General features: G+C 51.2%; 2 protein-coding genes across 4 annotated transcripts in view; both read right to left on the bottom strand.

Annotated features, from left to right (window-relative positions):
* Window positions 1-560: 560 nt before the first annotated feature.
* On the bottom strand, window positions 561-6,185 carry NGB (neuroglobin). Its single transcript, XM_019427300.2, has 4 exons — window positions 5,805-6,185; window positions 4,327-4,438; window positions 3,168-3,287; window positions 561-1,754 (listed from the first exon to the last, which is right to left on the bottom strand). Exons 1-4 carry the CDS (start codon window positions 5,891-5,893, stop codon window positions 1,620-1,622), a joined length of 456 nt encoding a protein of 151 aa, XP_019282845.1. The 5' UTR covers window positions 5,894-6,185; the 3' UTR covers window positions 561-1,619.
* Window positions 6,186-9,450: 3,265 nt separating this feature from the next.
* The window catches only part of POMT2 (protein O-mannosyltransferase 2), a 44,220-nt gene continuing 28,784 nt past the window's right edge, over window positions 9,451-24,886 (bottom strand). For all 3 annotated transcript variants that reach the window (XM_019427305.2, XM_019427302.2, XM_019427304.2), the window contains 11 exons: window positions 23,580-23,649; window positions 21,770-21,848; window positions 20,267-20,418; window positions 19,000-19,091; window positions 17,821-17,897; window positions 14,847-14,918; window positions 14,477-14,536; window positions 14,285-14,390; window positions 13,069-13,209; window positions 12,802-12,916; window positions 9,451-11,959 (listed from right to left, as the gene is read on the bottom strand). In XM_019427305.2, the coding sequence (XP_019282850.2) occupies window positions 11,854-11,959; window positions 12,802-12,916; window positions 13,069-13,209; window positions 14,285-14,390; window positions 14,477-14,536; window positions 14,847-14,918; window positions 17,821-17,897; window positions 19,000-19,091; window positions 20,267-20,418; window positions 21,770-21,848; window positions 23,580-23,649 (1,070 nt within the window). In that variant the 3' untranslated portion in view covers window positions 9,451-11,853. The remainder of the gene's footprint in view (window positions 11,960-12,801; window positions 12,917-13,068; window positions 13,210-14,284; window positions 14,391-14,476; window positions 14,537-14,846; window positions 14,919-17,820; window positions 17,898-18,999; window positions 19,092-20,266; window positions 20,419-21,769; window positions 21,849-23,579; window positions 23,650-24,886) is intronic.

A 24,886-nucleotide genomic window follows, 5' to 3' on the forward strand; every position in this document is an offset into this window, starting at 1 on the left:
TTAAAATGGGCCCTTGCTCCACAGGATGGAGAAGTTCCTTGGCCCTACCAGGCACTTCCGATTAGTGGGTGCTCTCCTCCAAGCAGCAATTCGGGGACCCGGGCTCCTTCCATCTTGTGGCTCTGCCACAGTCAACACATGGCCCTCAAGGTCACTGTAAGATCTCTATCCGGCTGGCAGAGGGATGACAGAGCACAGAGGAACTTGCAGGAGTTTGGAAGGACCAGGTCTAGAAGTGGCGCACAGGTCCACACATTCCGTTGGTCAGAACTAGGTCACATGCCCCACCTGTTTGCAAAGGAGGCTGGGAAATGTAGTCTGGCTGTGTACCTAAGAGGAAGAGGAACCGAATTTGGTGCCCTGCCAGCTAGTTTCCATCACAGACCCCTAGGTCCATCTCTGCCATTGGCTTCTTGCCTTCCCCAAGCCTCTCCTTTCTTTTATATCCACTCTCTGGCCTTGGCCCTCCTGACCCCATCCTCCCACCCTGCCCTAGATCCCCCACCTTACAGCTTCATCTGGCACAAGCTGACACCCAAGAAAAGACCAGTCCCAGCAGGTCAGAGAGGCACACAGAACAGGTTTATTCCTCATGAGTTTATACAACCACAGCACAGAGCAAGAGGTAAAAGTGCAGACAGCTTGGGCAAGGGCAGAGGGCCCCCCCTGCTGCTTTCTCTTCTATCGCAGCCTAAGTACAGACACACACCAGGTATTAAACATGGGGAGCTGTGCCCGGCAGTGGATGTGGGCAGCATCAGAGAGGCAGCGTGGGGCAGGTGAGCCCCAGCCCTGCTGGGGCGGGGTGGTGAGGAACAGCCACCAGAACTCAGGCCTCTTTGGAGTGAAATCCCCCTCCTTCCGTGACCTTCCCCAGCCCCGCCCCGCCCTGGCTGGCTAGCTGGCTTCTACAGAGTGGTACTAAAGGAGCTCCCAGCAGCAGCACTGAAGGAGGGAACTGGAAACAGCAAAAGAAAAACTACTCTGTCACGTGACATCTAAGCAGGCCCCTGAACCCCACTGAGCCCATCACAGACCCAGGTCAGCTCTCCCTTCCCCAGCAGTTCTCTTGATCGCCTGCTCCTACCACCTGTGATTTCACCATGAAGGCTAAAATGGTCCCTCTTGTTTACTTATGAAAGGCAGACACCCCTGGGAGAGAGAAGAATGGAAAGCAGGCAAAATGGGAAGGTGCCTGAAGCTCAGCCACCCACTCCCTGCTTGGCCCAGCTCACCTGAGAAGGATGGCTGACCAGAGCCCATGCTCTCAAAGATCTCCACCTTCCCAGCCCCGTGCCACCTCTGTGACCCAAATATTGCTCCTCTCTTAGCAGAGGAGGGGATGCTAGAGGGGGGAAAAGGCAGGCAGGGAAAAGCTACTGGGGACACAAGGAAATCCAGAAGCCCCTTCTTGAAGGAAAAGCCACCCCTGTCTGCAGTCGGAGATGAGGAGGACTGAGACCCAGCCCTGCTCCATCACCTCTCCAGGGTGGTCAAGGGGACAAGGGCCTAGGTGCAAGGAGGCCTAAGGGGAGCTGGGCTACGACAGGCACAGAGCAACAGACAGACACAGACAGATGGGGGCCTCCAGGTGGGGGCTGCTGGCCAGGGGCTGCCTCTTACTCGCCATCCCAGCCTCGACTCATGGCCTGTACCACGGCCCCGTAGAGCTGGCTCCAGGCGGCCCGCATGGCTGGTGTGAACGCAGGGCCCAGGCACTTCTCCAGCATGTAGAGCAGGGACTCACCCACCGTCTGCAGAGGCAAGCGGCACCTTGTCATTCCTGAAGGCAGGAAGGCATCGTTCTATTCCACAGGTGAGAAAACTGAGGCCTGGACCTTTCTTTTCTCCTGCACAGGGTCCATGCTTCCCGAGCAAGATTCTGCCCCAATCCTTGGGTGCCACATCGGGTCCCCTTTTCCCTTAAATGTGAGGCCTTATAGTGAACCAAGCATTTCATTCCATTCAGCCTTGCAACCATCCCATGGTTGCCTGGGACCCCCAGCTCAGACCAAGCAAAGTCACTGCCCCCAGGACTCAGTTTCCTCCTCTGCACGGCAGCACTCATGGTATTAAGATCCCAGACTCTGCAACCAGATAGACCTGAATTCACTTCCTGATTCCACCATTTATGAGCTGTGTGGCTTCAGGCAAGTTTTACAACCTGAGCCTCAGTTGCTTCATCAGTAAAACAGGGAAAGTAAAAGTTCCTACTTACCAGATTGCTGTCATGATTAAATGAGACCATCTATAAAGAGCCCTTAGTACAGCATCTGTACACAGTGAGCCTTCAAGAATAATAATGGCTCTTGTTTGTTATTAACCATAACAAAATATCGCTTACTTATTCCACAAATGTTTACAGAATATCCACTAAAGACCAGGCACCGCACCAGTGCTCTAGTTAGAGAAGCCAAGGTGAGCGTGGTCCCTTCCTCGGTGTGCTGGCCATCTGGCAAGGTGACGGGACTATGGGGTAGGCTGTCACGTCCGTGGCCCCCAGTGAACCACACTTCAAGGATTCACGCCCCCTGAGTGGGGTCCCTCCACCTGGAGCCTGAGCTCATCGCGTGCCTGGCTTTGGCCAATGGGCGTTACCAAGGGGGCTGCAAGCGGAGGCAGGAAGTGTCCTGGCACATCGGGGTTCTGCCCTCTTGGAACTCAGCTGCAGCTCTGCGAGGAAGCTCAGCTAGGCCACCGATAACGAGACACCACAGGATAATGAGACACCACAGGGAAAGAGGCCCCAAAGGATGACAGGCCAACTTGGATGCACCAGCCCCAGCTGTGCTCTCGGCTGAGTGCAGTACATGAGTGGCTCCAGCCCCACCACGCGGAGCAAAAGCACGGCCCCGCCGAACCCAGAAATCGTTTGCTTGGGATGGTTTTATACACAGTGATAGGAAACCGGGCAGACTGGCGAGTCCCAAAGGCTCCTTAAGTTTCCACGGTTCTAAGAGAAGCCACACCATGAAAGAAGAATTGGAGGCTCAGAGAGGTCAAGGCAGTGCCGGGGGTCACATGGCGGGGGAGACACAGATACAGGCCCCCAGCCCTAGTCATCTCAGGGTATGGAATGGGGAGAGAGAACAGGTGGGCAGGGAGGACAGGGAGAGTGGTGGCCTCAGGTCCGGAGCTCCAGAGAGAGGGGGAGCCCCATTACCCACCGAGAAGGAGCTGAACTTCACACCCACGGCACGGTGCTTCTTGCCCAGACCAGCAAGGTACTCCTCCAGCGAGGACAGGTCCTCTACATTGGTCACCGCAGTGTCAATCACGAACATCACCTGCCAAGGCAGAGGAGCAGTGAATCAGAGAGGTCAGAGCAGTGCCACCTGTTCACAACCACAGTCTAGATGGGGGTTCCAAACAGAAGTAAGAGAGGTCACCAGGACCCTCAGTTTTCCAGGATCAGAAATGTAAGGCAATCAGGGCACCTGGCTGGCTCAGATGGTAGAACGTGCGACTCTTGATCTTGGGGTTGTAAGTTTGAGCCCCATGTTGGGTGTATTGATTACTTAAAAATAAATAATAAAATGTTTTAAAAAGAAAGAAAAGGAAGAAATCAAAGGAGGAAGAAAGAAAGAAGGAAGAGAGGGAGGGAGGGAGGGAGGAAGGAAGGGAGGGAAGGAGGAAGGAAGGAAGGAAGGAAGGAAGGAAGGAAGGAAGGAAGGGAAGGAGGAAGGAAGGAAGGAAGGAAGGGAAGGAGGAAGGAGGGAAGGGAGGAAAGAAGGAAGGAGGGGAGGGAGGGAAGGAGGAAGGAAGGAAGGGAAGGAGGAAGGAAGGAGGAAGGAAGAAAGGAAGGGAGGGAGGGAGGGAGGGAGGGAGGAAGGAAGGGAGTGCAAGGCAATCTGAGTTTGCATGCAGGAAGTACTCAACAGTGGCCAAACTACTAATGTTATACTGTGAAGGCAGCTCCTCCCCTCTAAGGGTCTCAAAGCCCTAAACTTGGCAGCTGGATGGTGCTGTCCACCCTGGACAAAGAGAAACTGAGGCACTGTGAGAGTCACAAGACTCTAAGGGGAACCCCAGCTTGGTTGTCATAGGCAGATGGTCCTAGTGGATCAGTGCCGACACCACCCTCAGGAGCCAGGGACAAGGCTGAGGGCAAGGGTGGGGCTGGGACCAGCTGGCTGAGCACAGGGTGCCCCAGACTCTGCCCGGCTCAGCACAGAAGGCAAGGAGCAGATGCCCCTGGCATGGGGGAGCAGCAGGAGGGGAATGAGACCAGGCCAGGGCAGGAGGAACTTTCCCTATCCCAAGTCTCTCATTCTCTCCCAGGAAGGCGTTCTGCTGGATCTCAGAGGCCGCTCTCCCTTGTCTCACCTTCCTGATGTGGTCCAGGAACTCGGGGGAGGACAGGCAGTCCTCTGGGCTGGAGAACTGGCGGCAGTTGTACTGGAAGAGGGGCAGCAGGTCAGGCTCCAGGTCAAACAGCCTGTGGGGGGAGGCCCAGGTGTCAGTCCCTACAGGCCCCCCCCTGGCTCCGCGAGCCCTAGCTGCCCAGCAGTGGCGGCGGGCGGGGGAGGGGTGCAGGGATTCAGCCGAAACCTAGAACACACCCACCAACCGGGTACTGACCCCTTTGCCATCTTTGTCAGTGCTCCTTTCCCTCCTCCTCCACCAGCTCTGAGGGGCATCCTCAGTGAGTCTCTAGGCCTCTCACAGGACCCAGCATTGAGAAGCCCCTCCATAAACAGTTCAGAGGGCTGGGACAGGGAGGGGTCCTCAAATAGGAAAGCCCTTCTCTCTGTCTCTGTCTCTCTCTGTCTTTTCTCTGTCTCTGTCTCTCTCTCTTCCACTCTTGGGTCAGAACGTCTGAGTCTCATCATGTCTGGGGGGGCTTGGGCCAGTGATGATAGCCATACTACTGAGAATTCCTTACACCTACTGGTCATTGAATACTTTACACGTAGTTAACTTCTGTATCCCTCACGATCCTAAGCAGTAGGTATAACTGTTATCCCAGGCTTACAGCACAGAGACTCTAAGTAACTTGCCTATGGTCACACAGCTTAGAAGCAGCAGAGCCACAGAGGGCTCCCCTTTTCCCTTTTTGTTGGTGTGGGAGGTGGCGGGGGGAGGTGGTGGTTTGCAAAAGCCTCCTCAGAAGTTCCCGGCTGGCTTTGGGAGCCAAGGCTCCTGAAAAACCATGGTGACAGAGCATTGGCTCTGGTGATGACAGAGGGGTTACCTAGAGACTCTCGAGGTAAGGTTGAAGATTGGCCTCCGTGCCCTTGGGTCTGGGCAACCCCTTCCCCCTCTCCCCAGGGGTGAGATGTGGGCGTGTATCGTCCCCTCCCTGGCTGTTCTCTCCTCCCAGCCTGGTCCTTTCCTCCGAAAGGTTTATCCTTCTGTTGGCGGCCTGAAGTGTGCACTCCTAGGGCCTGGCCAGTGCCTGCCCTCTGGGAGCCAGGCACACCCTCCCCTCACGGGCCCTCGGGGCACCCCTCAGGCACCACCCAAGGAAGGAACACTCAAGAACAGAGCCAGGGAGAGGGCGCAGCGCGGGGAGCAGAGCCCGCTGGCCAGAGTGTAAGGAGATCCTCAGGGGAGGACAGCCGCCCGCCCCCGGGGAGCGCCACCCCCCTCCCCACGGCTGCGCCCACCGCCCCGGGAAGCGCAGGAGGGGCTGCGCCAGCCGTCGCCGCGCTCGCTCCTTTGGCGCACTTCTGGAAGCGCCCCGGCGCCGCCGAGGCAGAGGGCCAATCTTCCCTCCTCCGGCGCCGGTGCAGCCGCCGGGAGCCCGTTTCTGGCGAGGCACCCCGCCACCCGCACCCCCGGGGCGCTCGGGGAACCCTCACCTGGCGAACAGCACGGTGCCATGCTCCAGCGGGCTGCGGCTCACCGCCCGCCAGCTCTGCCGGATCAGCTCGGGCTCCGGGCGCTCCATGCTGGCCCGGGGACGCGGGGCGCGAGGCTGGGACCCTCGGGGCGCGGGCACCGTCACCGCACGTGCCGCGCCATCTCCGCGGCGACGCGGGCCACTCCGCACCCCCTACGGCCCCCCGCGCCTCAGCCGGGCGGGGTGTAGCCGCCGCTCCTTCCCCGCCCTAGGTGGAGGCGCCCCGCCGTGCCCGCCGGGCTGGCGCTTCCGGGGACCCCGCTCCGGCCGCTGCGCCCTGCGCGCCCCGAGGCTCCGAGAGCGCCCCGCCCCGCGCCGCCCGGCTGGGCGCTTTAAAGCAACCGCGGCCCCCGCCCTCCTCCGTCCGTCAAGGCGCTCATCTCTGGGCAACCGGCTGTGGCCAGGGACGACCTGGTGGCCTGGGAAATGCCTGGGCTTCAGAGCTTAACAGAAAACGTCGAGCCTCTCTGGGCCTCAGGTTTTCATCTGGAAACTGGTGATGATTTCACCACTTGCTGGTTAGGGCACCCAGTGGAACTCGATCACCTTAGGAGGCTCTGCATGTGCCACCTCTCCACAAGCTTCCCTCAAGCCCTACCCGGAGGCATTAGACTTTGTCCCCCTTGGCACAGGTTCTCCTTCCTTCCGCCCAGAAATCAGACCAGGGGAAGCCCAGCACCTGCCTGTGTGACCAGGCCCAGGCTGGAGAGGCTCTCTGCCCTAGCTCTGGGTCTGAGGCATCCTCACTCCCCAGCCCTGCACTTTGGGGGCCACCAGGGCTCTCAGCCTTAGGGACAGGGCTGAGACTGCAGCCATTTCCAGGCAGGGCTGGGTGTTCTTGAGACATCATCTTTAGCAATCTGTGAGCTCCAGTTCTAACCCCAGCTCTGCTGGCCAGGGCCAGGTCTGGGGTGCAGTGGGAGTGACCACTGCAATACCCGGACATTGAGGGAGTTAAGTGCCAACATGCTATTCCACGACTTTCAATAGACTTTCAAAAAACTTAAACTGAAGTACTACTTCATCCTCTAACTTGAAGTTCAGGTAGTGCGATCTCTTGCTTGCCATTCAGGGTGTGAAGCGGACCACTTGCCAGGCCTGAGCCTCTCTCTTTCAAGCACCAAAGTTCCCCCGTTCCCACCCCAGTGTGAGTGGCCCGGGCTTTGCAGGGCAAAACCCTCGTTTATCTTTCATCATTTCCAGTCTCAGAGCCCAGCTCCTCCCAGCCTGCCTGCCTACTTCTCTTTCAGTGTCCTCAGCATATGGTAAGGGGGGTGAGTAGTGAGGTCTCTAGGGGCCTTTTGGCCCACCTCCTTTCGTTCCATGGACACAAGGCAGTGCTCAGGGCCAGTGGTAACGAATAGCCTGAGGCTCCATGCCCAGGAGTTTGTGGGGGTGCATCCCATTCCTCTCTTCCCCACCTCCCCACACATCTCTGGGGTCTCTGGGCTGAGGAGAGCCAGGCTAGAAGGCCTAGCTTGTGTCCTAAAGAGTCTGAGATCAGGGACTAGATTTCTCATTCAGTATCCCATGATCCTGCAGCCAGGTCAGCAGGTCAGGGGGGAGAAGGCCATATTATGTCTCTGGTGAGCTTCACCTTTCAGTCCCCAGATGTTCTTTGCTCTGTGCAGGCCACCTGGCTTATCTAAGGTTTCCCACTCTACCCAGTCTGCATTTCCTGGCAACAGTCTCTACTTGAGAACTTCTTGCTTCCTTTCTCCTTTGGGAGAAAGTGTCTGGGTCTAATAAGTTAGTTCATGGCAGTTAATGGTTTTAGCTGGTAAGTGGTAGAGTCAGCACTCACTCTGCCTAGAATTCTAGAGCCAGGAGAAGGGTTGCTAAGTGCACTGTAATCCCTGCTTCCCTGGGAGAAAAGGCTGGAGAAACCAGCTGGGCCTCTGCAGGGCCAGCGGGAGAGAGGGGAGAGGAGGTTCCAGGAGACAGAAGGTCTGAGTCCGTATCAGAAGTTCCCAGGATCTCCCCTCCTTGCCTGGCATCTGCATGACTCAGGCAGGAGGTGCTAACAGAGGAGAGCTGAGTGCTGTCCTAGAGCCAGTGCTGTCACTGAGTGGACTGTCAACAGTAGACAGTGACAGAGCTGGCATTCATGGAGCACTCCTGTCCCAACTCTGTGCAAGGCTCTTTGCGTCATTTACTCCTTGTCTTCACGCTGTCTCTGCCAAGAAGGTACCATTTGTTTCAATCTGGTTATACCGTTGAGGAAACAGAAGCCCAGGGGTTCGGTAACTAGCCCAAGATCACATGGCTGTAAGTGGTGGGGCCAGGAGTTGCCCTCAAGTCTGACTCCAGCCTGTTCTCTGGACCTCTGTGCTCCTCTGCCCCCTTCACTTTAATGGACCATGACCAAGAGCTCTATCCGTAGTTCAGACCAAACCAAGGTCACTGGGTTTGGGTCAGTGGTTACTGACTGGTGTACTGGTACTGGTATACTGGAGCTGACTCTTAGATCGCCTCTGAGAGCCAATGGTGTGCACTGATCTTTCCAGATTCTCATCTAGTGACGTCAGGTTGCTAGCCTGAAATGGGCCATGGTGAGAATATGTACACCATGGAAATTGGCAAGTGCTATACACCAGGCCTTTTTTCCCCTCCCAGAAAACCACTGGTCTGGGTGCACCAGGAAACACTGGGCCCCGGGTGCACTGTGGATGCGTTAAGCAGAATGCACAAAGGAACGTGCTAAACGTGGACACCTCTGAGCTGAGTCCAGGCCTTCTCCCCGGGGACCCAGGGTTGTCTGTTGTTCTGGGAAGGTGCTTCTATCCCAGAACCAAGCCGGAGAAACAGAAAAAGCCCAACTTGGTGTCCAGTCCTGGCCCTGATATTGACTAATCACAAGAGTTGAGGCAAATAATTTAATCTCTCATGGGTAGAATGGAGACAAAAGCAGCACTGGCTTCACTTCTCCTTTATGAGGATGAAGTGTCACTGATGTGTCGGTGCTTAGTAAACTAAGCTGTGCCGGTCAAGTGTGTTTGGTCCCTTCCTAACTTGCCTGGACTCGGCGTCTTCCCGCCCCTGAAGCACGTCCCCTTCCCTGCCTCCTCTAGCCCCTCTTGTCTCAAGGGGGAGGGGGAGTCAGGCCGCCTGCACCTCACAGGGCAGTGCCACTCCTCTCCTCTTCCACCCACCGCCCCACACACACCAGTGCTCACCTCCTTGGGACACTCGCCATCGCTCCTGATGACAGAAGACCCCTGCGAGATGGGGCCTCTGGCGAGCACAATGGCAGCTGCTACAGTGCTGGGCTGTGTGGCTGTCTCAGACATGGACACTCTTACTCTCCACTCTCCTTGCCCTACTGTGTGGCAGGTTACCAGAGAAACAGTCCAGCTTCCTACTTATTTTGGGATAAGTTTAAATAAAAGAACAGCCCTCATTACTCAAGTCACCTTGTACGTGGGAGGGCCCCAATGTCCCTCGGGGTGACGGGGCTCACCTGCCCAGCCAGGGCCTCTGCTGAAATTAGAATGGTCTCAGACACCGGGACACAGTGGAACGGTTCTTGCCCCCAAAACATTCCTCTCTTTCTGGGAGCCCGAGAGAAAGTCAGGTTCAATTAAGTACAACAAGAACACCATGGCTTTCAAAATAAGGGCTATTTATTACAAAAGTAAATGGCCTCTGATTATCTGTGGAAACCTTTTTTTAATATAAAATTGTGGCTCAAGAAGCTGGCTGGAGGTTGTGCTCACAAACATCTTCTTCCTCCACCAGCAAGTTTGTGGGGCAGATCACATTTCCGCCGATTCCTGGGCACTGGAGCTCATACTCAGGGCACCACCCTGACAGCCCCTCTCCCCAGCATCTGCCAACAACAGAACCTGAACACTTGCAGCTGCGTCCACCCGCACAGCCTCGTCCCCAGAGAAAGGTCTGTTCATCTGGGCTAAGAGGAAGCGGGGGGAGTGAGCAAGCAATTCTCTCATCCTTGGAACACAGTAGAAGAGACGGAGGAACCCTTCGTTCCCAGTGTGGCCAAATGAGGAGGGAGCCACGGGGAGGAAGCTGGCTGAGCTTTCTCCTTCCCCACCCTCCCCAGAGTGGCTGCCCCTCTGGCTCCTTCAGGGTTCCTCCCTTCCAACAAGTTCCTATTAGGAAAGAAGAAGGTGCAAGGGAACAACGGCCACCTCCCAGTTGTCATCAGGCCAGTGCTCTCAGCTGAGAGGCAAGCACAGATTCCTGCACTCATCCTGGGTGGGCAGGAGAGCCCACCCAAATGGCTGTCCCCACCCAGCTCAGAAGAAACCAACTCTCTGCCTTTGGGGAGGAGAGACAGTGGTGCGGTGGAAAGCGTAAGCAGAGGTTCTCCATCCCTGTTCTTTCCTTCCAGAAATGCAATTAAGCACACAGCCCAGACTCAGCACACAGGCAGCACTTCCTGCCAGGGGAAGTCAAAAGGGCTGCAGCCCTGGGAGAGGGAGGTCATCACACCCCAGATCTAATTAACAAACCTGCCTTGCTTTTGACATTGCTGCATTTCCTCTATTAACATTAATGATGGCTGGTCCGAACGGCTAAGGATGGCCAGAAGCTTCCCTCCCCACCACCCAGTAGGTAGCACAGTCTGTCCCTGGGACCAATTTCCAGTCTCCGTGGCAACCGCCTCCCAGAGATGCTCTCAAGAGCTCTGACCCTGTCAGAATTGGTGGGGGCTACAGAGGAGGGAAGATGAAGTGTGGCAGAGCCTCATCATTAAACCTGGAAGCATCACAGCCCTCCGAGACAAAATATTCTGTCATGTACTTGCGGGAGGGAGGCAGGCTGAGGAGCTGGCCTTGGGCTGGTTCGGTTCTCACCCAAGGGTTTCCTTAATCTCTTCTATTTGGGGAAGAAGTGAAAGGAACAGCTAGCTCTGAGCTTCTTCCTTGGGCTTTAAAGTGGCAGAGAGTAGAAGCTTTGCTGCATTTCTAGGTGCTCTGGGTCCTTGGGGAAAGAGATTAGTGAAACAGTGACACAGAGAAAGGGGAATGAAATGGAAATGGGGTGTCAGCAGGGGAAGACTAGAGAAGTAAAAGGAACACCTCATGAGTGACAGGGACATCAATCCGGACGGGCCGCATGGCCTACTGGGACCCCAGCCCGGCACCACAGATCCCTGCCCTGCTGCCCATCACCCTCGGCTGCTAAGAAAGGGGCCCCAAAGGCTCTCCCAGCCATCAGGAGAGTGCGTCTGCCCCACTGTCGCAGCCAGGCTGGATGCAGAGGGAAAAGGACGGTAGCAAGAAACACCTCTGGCGAGCAGGCCCTGCGAACACACAGCAGCCCAGGATAGGGTGCCATTCCTCCCACAAGACATCACGTAATACTCTGAGAGTGAGGAAGCCAGGGCTGGTGAGCTCTCAGCGAGCGGCCTTGCTCTGGAGACTTCCCAGCAGCTGCCGCCTAGGAAGCAGCTGGGAGGCCGGCCCTCCAGCCCAGAGGTGCTCTGCTCTGTTTGTTGGGAGGAGAGCGGCGCAGCATGGACAGTCCCGTCTGCTCTGCCCTTGGTGATATCCCAGAGTGGGGTCGGTGAGCTCAGCCTTCTTGGAGGTCAGAGAATTTATGATGGTCTTACTTTCAAACCAAATCCAGTGTGAAGGAAAATACCAGAAAATACTACTGTAGCCCTGGACTATTTCTTGAGTTTATGACACTCAGCTGTCCACAGTCACAGTCTATATTCCACAGGTATATGGGCACATGTACCCTCACACCCCCACACACATCCCTCCTTATGTTGCACACTTGGGGAAACAGACCAGAGAGGTGGTGTCCTCTATTGCTGGGCCATTCCCAGTGGTGGGACCTCTGCAGACAGAGCCGTGGCTCTCCCTTGTGTTGGGTCAAGTTCCGGGTGTGCCCCCAGAGCTCGGTCCTGGAAGGCAGCAGAATTCCTCAGGCTCCTCGGGCAGCTTCGCCCACAGCTGGGAGGGTCCAAGGGCTGGCTGCACAGCTGGCTATGCCCAGAAAGTTCCTGGACTCAGGCTGAAGTCCTTGCAGTAGCCTCAAAAGTCCCATGATTCAAGCCACCTTAGTCCTGCCATGGGACTTCGAGGATCCTGGGCTAGGGGACCAACCATCCCGTAAGCCAGAGGGTGGAAGAGGTAGAAGCTGTGAGAGAGAATCCAGAGGGGGGCAGGTGGCATCCAGTGCCTTGGCATCGGCAAGCGGCCCTACAGACCCTTGAAATTCAGCCATCCCCCTCCCCCCCCCCCCCCCCCGCTAGAGTTCATTAGGTCTTCTCCACCTACAAGATCTGCTTGTTCTTGTCACCACAGTCTGTCTGGGTTCGCCGTTTGGGCACACTGTAGTCTGAGAGCTTAGCAGATGCTGACTTAATGACAATGAAGGAAAGGGCTCCTCCCAAGAGGCCCCAGGGAGAGACCAGCCCAGGGTCTGGTCATGGCTGTTTGGCTCAGAGTATATGTTGTAATGTGCATGTGCTCTCAGGTCACAGACCCACCATTTGCAGTTCATGCTTTAATGCTGCCTCCCTGGCAGCACTAAAGGCCAGTGACTCTCAACAGGGGATCTGTGAGACTGGCATGAAGGTGGGGAGAGGAGGGGAGGCTTGCCAAACACCCTCCTTCCAGTTATTCTGAGCCACAGCCCACACCACTCTTCCCACCCTCTCCCTCAACCTGCCTCCTCCAGAGCTGTCTGGTAGGGAGCCATGGTCATATAAAACCTGGAACCCACTGGCAAAAGGAAAGAATGCAGAGTTAGCCCCTGTTTCTCCTATCTGGCTGCACATTAGGGTCACCTGGGGAGCTTTGAAAAATGGAATCAGAGCCTCTGGGGGTGGGGCCCAGTTACCGGAGTGCTTTAAAAGCAGAGTTTAAAAGCAGAGTGCTTTAGAATCCCAGGGGATTCTAAAATGCATCCAGGGCAGAGGCATCAGACTTGTGGGTGGAGAGTGGGGGACAGCTATGCAAGGAGTGGGGAATACTCACCTGTAGGCAGTTCCCAGGAGCAGGCTCAGGTTTCCCACCACATACAGGCCCCTGGCCAGGGAAGAGGAGGCCAGGCTCCAGGCCCAGAGCCGCAGGAGAGTGTCCCACAGAATGCCTAAGGGAAAGAAGAGACCTAGCGCCAGTCTGTCAGAGGATGACTTCTGGGGATGCAGCACGAAGGAGCCACTCCAGGTCAGGAAGCAGGGAGACCCCCCTCAGCATTGTTCCTCTGCCCCTCTCCCCCAGGTCCAGGTAGGCAGTGCTGACCTGTCAACATGCTGGAGAAGAGCATGGCTGGGAAGTAGTGGTGGAAGTAGAGAATCCGGCCCATCAGGAAGAATGGGAAGTAATGGAGAATCCAGCCAAGCAGGAGCTGACCGCCTCCTCGCAGCAGGACCTGGGACAACCCTGGGCCCCAAGCAGCACAGCCCAGGTTAGCAGCCAGGGAGAGGGCAGAGACCCGGGGTCCTTGTCCAGCTCTGCCCCTTCCCTGCCGTGTGTCTGGACCGGGCTGCCTTTCCTCATCTGGAGAATGCTGAGCAAGCCTAGGCAGCTGGAAGAGAGGAGCAGCTGGCCCTCGAGAGCCTTGCACATTACCCACTCAGGGAGGCTGGCACCCATGCAGGTGCACCAAATACCAACAGGAGGCAGCCTAGCCTCTAAAGAAACCAAGATGCTCACATCCCACAGGTAGCTGCCCCCATCCCACCTCCGTCTCCCACACCTTTGCTGCCACACAGATCTTTGCAGCGGCCGACAGGAGAGAGGTGAAGTTGGAGATGAGGATGGAGGGGGACAGAGGGGGCCTAGGACTGTGGCTGTTCACAGAGGGAGCGGCACAGGGTAAAAAGAGCCTGTGGGAACGTCTCAGGGGCTGCAGTCCGTGCTCTAGGGGCTCCTCCCTACCCCACTAGAACATGGGCCATGGAACAGGGAGGAGGCAGAGGAGAAGAGGTGGGTAGCTCTCTACAGAGTGTAAAGGTTAAAAGCGAAGTCTCTGGGGACACCTGGGTGGCTCAGTCAGTTGAGCATCGAACTCTTGATTTCAGCTCAGGTCATGATCCCAGGGTTGTGGGATCAAGCCCCCATGTGTTGGGCTCCATGCTGAGCATGGGAGCCTGCTTAAGATTCTCTCTCTTCCTCTGCTCCTCTCCTCTGCTCTCGTGCTCATGCTTGCACTCTCTCTCTCTCTCTCAAAGAAAAAAAGTGAAGGCTCTGAAGTCAGACTGCTTGGGTTTGAATCTCAGCTCTACACTTACAAGTGTATGTTCTGGGACAAGTCTCTTCTCTTTGTGCCTTTGCTTCCTAATCCATAAAATGGGGGTAAGAATGTTCTACTCTACAGGGCTGTTGGGAGGATAGGCATTCGGTGACTGAGCTTTAAAGAAGGGAGAGAGTGGGGGCTGAAGGCAGAATGGCCCAGCAGAAGTGTAGGCCCCAGCCAGCTGCTAGGTCAGGGGAGGGAGAGCCCAACGGACCCAACCTTCAACCTCCACAGGCAGGTGTGCCCCTCTCTGCACAGCTACAGCAATGATGCTCCCCAAGAGGAGGTAGAGGGCAATGCTCAACAGATTCAGCCACCAAACCACCTGCATGGAAAGGAGAATGGGCAGGTGAGAGGAAAGCCGCAGCCCCCAGGCTGAAGGTCTACACAGGGAGAGGGCTGGGCACTCACCGGGTTGCCAAGCAGATACACACGGAAGTCTGTGTCATTGATCCCTGAGAAGCGCAGGCCCTGTGGGGCAGAGGACACCCTGCTGATCCAGGGCCCAGTGCATCCAGGCCACACGTGCTCCGGTGGGGGGGAAGACCAGTTACCTTTCACAGATAGGGAGCCCGGGCAGGAGGCTCAGAAAGTGCCAATTCTACATGAGCTCTCGGGGAAGGTGGGTCAGAATCAGGACAAAAAACAGAGCCCTGTCGGCCAGCCACCTCATGCCAGGTAAGGCCTTGCCTAGTTACCCTAGCTCACCCCACCCAACCAAGTCTCAGTGATCTCCTTTTTGGCTCCATTTCCTGGGATAAACTCTAGCCTTGAGCCCTACCTGATAGTTGATAGGCCAGTGCCAGGGTTTGGATGTGAACTCATTGTCCTTGGGTTTGAGACCATTGTTCCCCTGCAGGAAAATGGCAAAAAGAAGCTAGTCAAGGCAGAGATCTAGAGAGCTGACAGAAGTGTGAGCAATGGGCATCTCTGACATATGGCCAAGTATCCAGAAGAAACCTCCCCCTACCATCCCCCTCCCTGCAGGGAAGTCAGGTGCTCATTCTCAGTCACTGTTCACCTGCTTACAACTGCCTTACTTCTCCCAACACACAAGTCTCCATTTCCACCAAAGACAGTCCATTCAGACCCACTATGCTTGAGAGAAAAGAGAATGAAAGACTTGTTTCCTGTGAGCACAAAACATACACCCATCTTTCAGACCAAGGAGAAGGTGTGAAGAGAGCTAGTGGGGATACAAAATCAAGCCGACTTACGTGTTCCCTCAGGAACCCAATTTCAAACACAGAACCAGAAATCTGATGAATTCCCAGACTTGGAAAAAGTTACTTTAACCTAGTATTTCTCAACTTTTTTTTTTCATGATTGCCCCTCCTGGAACTTTTCAGACATTTTTTCCCTAAATGCCTCCAATGACATTTTAATACCACAGCAATACTGTAAATATGTCTATATACTGGATGACTACCTATGCTTCATACATGAAAAAGTTAAGGGTTTTCTGCCCTCCAAGAACACATTTTACCCTCTGGGTGATATTACCCATTGAGAATACATACTTTAGCCTGAAGGAACAAGATTCAGCCCCTTTAATCCAGTAGCTAAGACTGTCCAACAACCTGCCTCTACACGGCAAAATCAGGGCTTTTCAAAGGCAAGAAGGAAAGGATCAGGACCCTGGATACTAAGCACAGGTCTGGTGTCAGCCTCATTATCAGAACAAATTGAGAAGGCACTTCCTGAGAACAGTTGTAAGATGCTGTGAGTTAGGTCAGGGTTTCTCCATTGAAGGGCCTCAGAATGAAGAATGAATCTGGACCCCAAAGGAGCTGTGGAGGGAAATGAATTCCTTCAAACCAGTGCAGTTCAGTCCCAGGCTCAAGGACTCCAGCCAGAGCTATAACAAACCAGGGGCATCCTATTTACTACCTTAATGTCAGAAATCCAGTTCCTTTACTAAACCAAGAAATGGAAGGAAGGAAAAGTCTGTAACCATTAGAGGCATATACATTTGTACACCGTTCTCTATGCTTAACACCTTGAGTGGGCTCGTTCCAGCTGACCTCACCAGACGAGGCAGCCTTCTCTGCACAGGACTCAGGCCCTCCACTCAGTTGGCAGAAAAGCCCTCTCCCATGCAGTTTCCATCATCTGGACTATTTTGATCTCTTTCCCCATCTTGATGCTACATTGGTTGAGTAAGAAAGCTCCTTTATGCCCTTTTATTCCTTGGCTCTACCTCTTAGATAATGAAAGAAGAAACGAGACTATTCAGACTTAGTCTTAAAATTCTACCCAGACGAGGACACCTGGGTGGCTCAGTTGGCTGGGAGACTGACTCTTGATTCCGGCTCAGGTCATGATCTCACGATTCATGATATCAAGTCCCATGTCAGGTTCTGCGCTGACAGTGCAGAGCCTGCTTGGGATTCTCTGTCTCCCTCGCTCTCTGCCCCTCCCCCGTTTGTGCGCATGCACACACACATGTGCTCTCTTTCTCAAAATAAGTTAACAAAACTTTAAAAATAAAAAAATTCTACCCAGACCTAGAATGATATTTTGACTGACAGGCACATATTCAAAGGAGCTATGTCATCAGGCCACAGTGACAGCTACAAGCAGAGAGTCAGAGAAGAAGTGACCCAGAGATCACTTGATGTGAAGTCATCACCTCGCAATGTGCAAAAATGACAAAATCTGAATTTTTTAATTTAATCTGGTGGAAGAAGTCAACTATATTTACTGAGTACCGCCTATAAAATCACTTCCAGGGAAGTCCACTTGACAACGGCTCAGCAGGGGAAAAATAACAATCACTACACCTCTCTGCTGCCCTGTGGGTGGAGTGATAATCACAAACCTGACTTGGGATACAGTGACTCTTAAACACCATTCCTGCAGAACACTGGTTTCCATAAGCCAAAGGAAAGGGGTCTCTTCTATACATCCACACTGCAGCAAGGTTTCTCTAACACACCGGGAGAAGTTAAGATAATGGGTAGAACTTTCTCAGCTTAAAGCTCTCTTCTCTCAATTGTTCTTACGCCTTTGAGCTACGACTGCTGTCAGATACCAATGATGGAGAGTACAAACAAAGAATCTTATAAAACCTGCAAAAGACTCAATCAGGCCCCCTAAATAGTTCCCATGTCTAGGAACTTGAGGGGGCTCATGGTAGGGATTTTATGCTGCAGCTAAACAACATGCTCAGGTTAGCTATTCATCCTAATTCATTCTAACCTCAGGTGATGGAATGAACTATCAGCATCTCATGCTCTTCAAGCAAGAGCACTCTGGCTTTCAGGAGCTCTGCCATTTGAACAGATTTGAGAATCACTTAGAAATGGAAGAGTGTAGCAGTAACCAGCACTGACTCTGCCAGCCTCGCTGTGAAGCCCGGATCCACCTCTTACATTTAGCTGTGTGACCCTGGGCAGCTTTAACCTCTCCGTGCCCCAATTCCCTCATCTATAAACTGGGGACAATAATCTCCATAGGACTGTAATAACCACTGAATAAGTAGTTCACGTGCAGTGCTTAGAGTGGTGACTGGCACATAAGAGCTACATACATGTGCACTGGTGTCTGTTGTCATCATTATTATCATCATCACCACTATCATCATTCTGTGATAAGGGAAATGCCTTTGAACACCAAGTAAACTGTAAGTGAAGACCCTTTCAAAGTCCTCCATGAGGGGGCAGTGGATCTATACATGGCTCCTGATCTGTGATGCAAATTTGTGGATGGTAAGAGCTCGTAGAGAAGCCATCGAATGAGAGGGGCCACAGTACCCGGATCATCACCATGTGGGACTCCAGCAAGACCTCAGGAAAACTGGGCTGCAGCACGTCCAGGCTGATGTTCGGCACTAGGCAAAGAAATGACAGAGAAGAAAACCTTGGTTGCACATTCTCCCAGCTGTCCACGGCATCCACACTGTGGCCAGAGTCTGAGTGCAGCCTTCCTGATGCTCTGGCTAACCAGTAGGTAGGAGTGTTGAGGAGACAGAAGAAAGCTTGACCCAATTCTTGATCATCCGCCTTCAGCTTGTGTGAAGCACTCATGAGGCATTTGGAGAAACACAAAGGCAACAGATGATGAGGCCTGTCCCCGGTCTGTCCCTGGTGTGGCTACCGCTCTCGGCACCACCACCCTTCATTATGGTACAGCCTCAAATGCTGCTCTCCCTGCCAGGCAGGTCTGTGAGGACAGGGGCCAAGTCCACATCATCCACCAGTGTCTTCCTGGGGCCCCCAGTCTTCCCATCATACTCACTGAAGAGTTGTTTAATTGGTTAATTAATTAGCTGGTTGGTTAAATTAGGTAGTAAGAAGAATGGAAAATGGGAAGCATGGAGAAAGGAAATCAAGCAAAAGCTTGAAAGGGGTGGTTGGGGAGGACAGATGATGAATCCAAAGATTCACTGAGTTGAAGATGACACTGATGTAGAAATGTCAAACAGGAGCCTGGGAGTACAGATATGGGGCTCAGATCAAGGGCTGTGGCCATCGCTTTCTGTACAAGTGTTGGCTGGCTGTGGGGAGGGGAGGAGCTCTACATAGGGGCATAAAGGGAAAGCACCAGCCTGCTCTAAGCCTTGAGAGTGGAAAGCACCCCTGGTACAGGGGACAGAACAGCCCAGAAGGAGATGAGAGAGGTGGGCCTGCACTGCAGGCAGTCAAGGCGAAGCATTAAATCCAGAGAGAGGCAAGGAAAATGAAAAGAGGAAATTAGCTGTGGTCCTGAGTGAAGTCACTGGTCACTTTAGGGAGAGTTTAAGGAAGACAGGAAGTTCACATGGATGGGAAGGGAAAGGAACTACCTTCATACAAAAACTCGTGTGAAGAGATTTAGTTTAAAAAAGGCAAGAAATGGCAATAATGATACAAAGTGATGGCACAGTCTATAAAGGTTTATTTTTCTAAGATAAGAGTTACTTATAAATGTTTCCAGGAAGTAAGTTCACTCACGTTTGGGGTTGATATGGTCCTCCACATTCCAGATAGAGTTGAGGGTTTCCTTTAGGTATGGGGTGCAAGTAACCTCCAACTGCTCCCAGCCCCTGTGAAAAGCAGTCACAGATGTCTCTCAGAAGATGTGAAACTCACCAGAGTAGCACTGTTGAATCTCTTAAATACACAGGACTCTGTTCTTTTCAATCCAGGGGCTATGCTTTTATCAACCTCACTCTTGTATTCCACGACTATCACAGAAGTCATCTAGCATTGAGCATTCCCACTTTAGGAAGGTCCAGAGCAGTTAGAAGGTCCAAACCAGATGAACAAACATTGAACTCTCAGTACACATAAAATACCCAAGGGACTCTGGAGTTCTCTGCTCTATAACACACCTGATGCCTTTTCTCCCTCTATTTACCATACAAAAACATGAAGGGCGCCTGGGTGGCTCAGTTGGTTAAGCGTCCAACTTCAGTTCAGGTCATGACCTCATGGCTCGTGAGTGTGAGCCCTGCATCTGGCTCTGTGCTGACAGCTCAGAGCCAGGAGCCTGCTTCAGATTCTGTCTCCCTCTCTCTCTGCCCTTCCCTGCCCCACCCCCACCCCCATGCTCTCTCTCAAAAATAAATAAGCATTAAAAAAAAATTATTTTTTTTTTTAAATACAAAAACATGGGGGCGCCTGGGTGGCGCAGTTGGTTAAGCGTCCGACTTCAGCCAGGTCACGATCTCACGGTCCGTGAGTTCGAGCCCCGCATCAGGCTCTGGGCTGATGGCTCAGAGCCTGGAGCCTGTTTCCGATTCTGTGTCTCCCTCTCTCTCTGTCCCTCCCCCGTTCATGCTCTGTCTCTCTCTGTCCCAAAAATAAATAAACGTTGAAAAAAAAAATTAAAAATAAATAAATAAATAAATAAATAAATAAATAAATACAAAAACATGAGGTAAACATTGACAATGGAGAAACAGAAGTTTCTGGTATACTGCTTGTACTGTGAAAGGAGAAGCATGAGCCTCAACTGGGACATCAATACCCCAAAGACTTGGGGCGCCTGGGTGGCGCAGTCGGTTAAGCGTCCGACTTCAGCCAGGTCATGATCTCGCGGTGCGTGAGTTCGAGCCCCGCGTCAGGCTCTGGGCTGATGGCTCGGAGCCTGGAGCCTGTTTCCGATTCTGTGTCTCCCTCTCTCTCTGCCCCTCCCCCGTTCATGCTCTGTCTCTCTCTGTCCCAAAAATAAATAAAAAACGTTGAAAAAAAAAAAAAAAATACCCCAAAGACTCACCATTTGGGCAGGACCTTTCCCGAGGAGCCCAGGACACAACCTGTGACGAGATGGATGAGTCGAATTCGACTTCTCAGCACTTTGATCCGGTTTCCAAATTTTCTGTTTATAACCTCAATCCGCCAGAAATCATTGGAGTCTCCTGTCCCATTCTGCCATGTAAATCAAGGAAAAAATACAAAGAAAGCAAGATGACTTTAGAGAATGCATGTCGCATGTCAGGAAGGGGAAATGGCCAGCCTTTCAGATGCCACCATGTTACAAAGGTCAAAGACTAAATGGGCCTCAATGGATAAGGTGGGAAAGGGAACACAGCAACACCCCAAGTGATACACATTCCTCAGCACTCACTATCACAACCAAGAAAAGTAGTGTAACTTCTACAGCCTGCAGTCCGATTCTTCACTTCATGGGACTAGAGTTTAAATTCTAAACATATGTTTTTACTCTTAAACCAAACTCAAGATATCACCCTGAACCAACAGAAATAGATTTGGGTCATTTGCACCCATTACTTGGCCATCTGGACACTTACTCATCTAAGCCAGAAATTAAGACACTTATGTCTAATTCTCCTCAGGAGATACCTGCAAGAAAAAGATGAGTTGTGGCTCCAGTACTGTAGGCTGAGCAAACAGAAAGAGGGTTGGGAAGTCCACCTAGCAGAATCGTTACTGATTCTGCACCAAAGCCTCTGCAAGGGAACATAAGGGTCCTAAGGGTCCTAAGTCTAGCTGCCCACAAGTTGTTTTGTTTTCAAATTACTCCCCAAGCCATAAGTATAAAGCTTCTTCTATTAACTACATCACCCCAGGGTAGTAAAAATCTCAAAATAACGTGGTGATTAACATTGCTCTGCAGAACAGGCAAGTAATCCTTAAAAACAAAGCCAATGAAGATTTGGGATCTGGCAAAGGATAAACTTATATATTCACCTAGGACCATATTGTGGATCCACGGCTTCTATGTCCAATGTGATTTTATTTTATTATTACTTATTTTTTAATTTTTTAATGTTTATGTATTTTTGAAAGAGAGAGCACAAGCAGGGGAGGGGGGAGAGAGAGGGAAACACAGAATCCAAAGCAGGCTCCAGGCTCCAAGATGTCAGCACAGAGCTCGATGCAGGGCTTAAACTCACAAACCATGAGATCATGACCTGAGCTGAAGGTGGACGCTCAACTGACTGAGCCACCCAGGCGCCCCCTCCAATGTGATTTTAAAAGAGACCCAAATAGTATTCATATGTAACATTTATTAAGTGTCAGAACATAAGAATGGCCTGGTTATCATGGGAGGAGAGAGATGGAGACAAATAGAAGCATATGTTACTTTTCCCACAGCAAACTTAGCCAAAACGTTCCCAATGTTAACAGAGTCCCTGTGCAGCCCCCAATCCTTACGAACATTGCAGAATTCCAGGGAGGATGTGTTCTGCCACATGGCCCTGAGCCAGGCCTCACAATTTTTTACATCCTACTCACACTCCAGTTGCTCACTTACTATGCCATAGCCAGTGACCTGATAGTGCTTTCGGGTCAGGGGGGCCTCATGATAGTGACTGTGCAGGTTCCGAGAAGTCCTAGAAGTTAAAAGAGAGAGAAATATCATCATCCTGGAAAAAAGAGACATGCAGTGTCTCCTCTTTTACTGAGGATATTCAGAATCATCTGTTAGGGCAAGAAAAATTAGAATCTGAACTATGAAATCCAACTTATCAGAAATGTCTTGCCTACTTACTTACAAGAAATACCCAGAGAATCAGAGAATCCCAAACCAGGAAGGACAGATGGTAGGAGTCCTGGACTACATGCCAAGAAAGGGGTTAACTTCAGCAGTCAGAGGGATGACTTATCACATTTGGTGGCTTTGAAACACTTAGCTTGCCTGACTCATGAAGCAGCTTTGGGGAGAAGAAGTTAAAATCTGTATTCTATACCTGCCTGAGCCAGCTAAGCCTCCTCCTTCCCATTTACTCTTTCTACCCTCATTACCAGTTTTACAAAGTGGGGAACTGTGGGGTAAGTAGGGGGATTAATTTAGCTTTTATTTGCTTTGTGCCTCTTATAATAATTCTTACTTTTATCTACAATAAGTGTTCACTATAAAAATTTTGGAAATTTCCAAAAATAAAACTTAACAATAAATAATAACTTTTAATTTGTTTATAAAACAAAATGAAATTTAAAAGTGTCTATAATCCTACCGGATAGGAAAAAAAAAAACAAAAAAATACTGCTTATAGCTTTTCTATATACATAATCCCTGATTTTCAAAAAAAAATCTGTACCTGATGATTCTTGTATACATAATTTTTGCAGGGTTGCTTCTGCAATCTATTGTTCCTGTTCACTCTTGCACATGGTGCCCTATTTCCTTGTGTGCTTAGTTATTTTTTACTATGTACTATTCACTGTCACTGAAAAGCTATTTATGGGAATGGATGACAATGTATTTCCCAAAAGCGGATTTATATTTGCTTTTAGGCAGGTACCTAGGAGATATTACCAGTCTAGGATTATGTTTGTTTAAATTCATGGCCTAAAGATATCGAGACCATCCAGATAAAATTAATTTGGGCCACAAATTCATGTGAGGATCAATTGGTAGTTACAACTTTTCAGGAAACAGAAATAGCCCCTCTTCATCCCTGCTCCCCCTGCTCAAGCCCTTTGGGGTTCCAAGTTTAGGGGAAGGATTACTTAATAAATTTACCACATTGGGTGAGCCTAGAGCTTTGAATTTACAACTCTTTCTCTCAAGGCAGACAAAACCAAAGATCGAAACTCAACATTGTGGGGTCAAGGCAGAAGGGGCTGCAGCACCCCACTCATTTCTCTGGATTCCCACTTTCACTTAGATTTTGGCCTGGTAACTCCCTACTGTCTGTCAGCTCTTTGATGCTTTAAGATGTTTTCATATCATTCCAGCATTTTTAGTCATTTCCAGTGAGAACATTGCTTAAATAAACTAGCTTGCCATATTCTCAGAAACAGACTTCTATGTTTTCCTAAAGGCAGCCACTTGAGAAGAAGCTCTGGATAACTCAAATATATATATATTTTTTTCTCTAGAAGAAGGGAAACTCAACAGTACCTTCAAAGTTCGAACTCCCCAAAGCCAAAAGAGGTGGACAAACTGGCCTGCTTGTTTGATCAGCCTTCATAAAATGGCTCTCCCATTCTAGCACAGCAGCCTTGTTCTATTTACTAGAGCCTCATCCAATCTGACTTCTGTTTATTTCCAGCTTAAAAGAACTCTCTACCTTTGGTGCCCATACCACTCATTCATCCCAGACAGCAAATTTACTTACTCTTTGTGTTCTAGCCGAATGATGTCTCCATGTCTTACAAACTCCACTGGTAATGAAGGGTCTAGGGGATCTGCCGAGAAGAAACAATCACTGATATCTGAAATCATTCACTCATTAGTGCCAATTGAGGGCCTACAGGTAAAGAGTTATGGTACAATATGGTATATGTTAGAGGTACAGATAGAGTGCTGGGAGAACAAAGAGAAAGGGCCCCTCACTGTCTCAGAGAAATGCTTGAAAAGACTCTTCAAGGAGGGGAGAATTTTGTCAGGTGAACAAGTGGGGCACAGTTGTATGAAAGAACAAAACACTTTTGATCAATGGTAAATGGTTTCATATGAGTGGGAGAGTGGGCGGGAAAGACAGTGAGAACAGGTGAGGGTGTGAACAAGTAGGGCCAGACAGTGAAGGACAGGCCTGTATCTGACAGGTACCGAAGCCCCCACAGGAAGATTTTTAAGCTGAGAAGGCAAATAATAATATTTTCCTTTTAGTAGTAAAAATATAGTATTCCAAAAATTAATTCCATGTAAACGACCATATGCCCAGCTTTCCTCAGAATCCAATGTTAAACCTACAAATTTTGCCAGTCATTATCTTGTCTCTGGCAAAAACCTGCTAAGTGTGAGGCAAAGAAAATGATGAGGTAACAAAAGAAAGGGGCCACATCTTCCAGAAGCCAAGAGCAATCAGGTCTAGCAAGGCAGTGACAATGGCAAAGTTGCTGGCAGTAATCAGCAACACAAAAGGATCTTTGCAAACTTCTGTCCCAGACAGTGAGACACTGACACTCAAGGTCAGGAAAGAGAAATGTGCCAGAACAAATCACTGCCTCTCAAGAGAAATAGAGAATTCAAGTGTAGAGATGCCCATTCGTCTGTGGACTTCAAAGTCTCTGAAAAAGATTAATCAGCAAAGTGACAAAATAAGTCAATGGGGAGGGAATAAGGAAGTTTCAGCTCACATGGATTTGGCGGGGTGGGGACATTTACAGCCATCAAGAACACAGAGACCTAAATAAATAAAATCACAAATGAGAGAGGAGAAATAACAACTGAACCACAGAAGTATCAATCATCATATGAGAGTATTATTTTAAAAAACTATATGCCAACAAATTAGACAACCTAGAAGAAATGGATAAATTCTTAGAAACAAATAAACTATCAAAAGAACACAAAGACCTCAGTATATACGACCCCCACTTCCCAAAGTGCTTATACCTCTCTGTCCTCACACAAAGCCTCAGTTGCCTAGGTGAAATGCAACCACCCTAATCTAGAAGCTACAACGAATAACAGATCCTA

Source organism: Panthera pardus, unplaced genomic scaffold (assembly GCF_024362965.1).
Source record: "Panthera pardus isolate Hobbes unplaced genomic scaffold, ASM2436296v1 HiC_scaffold_24, whole genome shotgun sequence".
In the NCBI taxonomy this organism is placed as follows: Eukaryota; Metazoa; Chordata; class Mammalia; order Carnivora; family Felidae; genus Panthera; species Panthera pardus.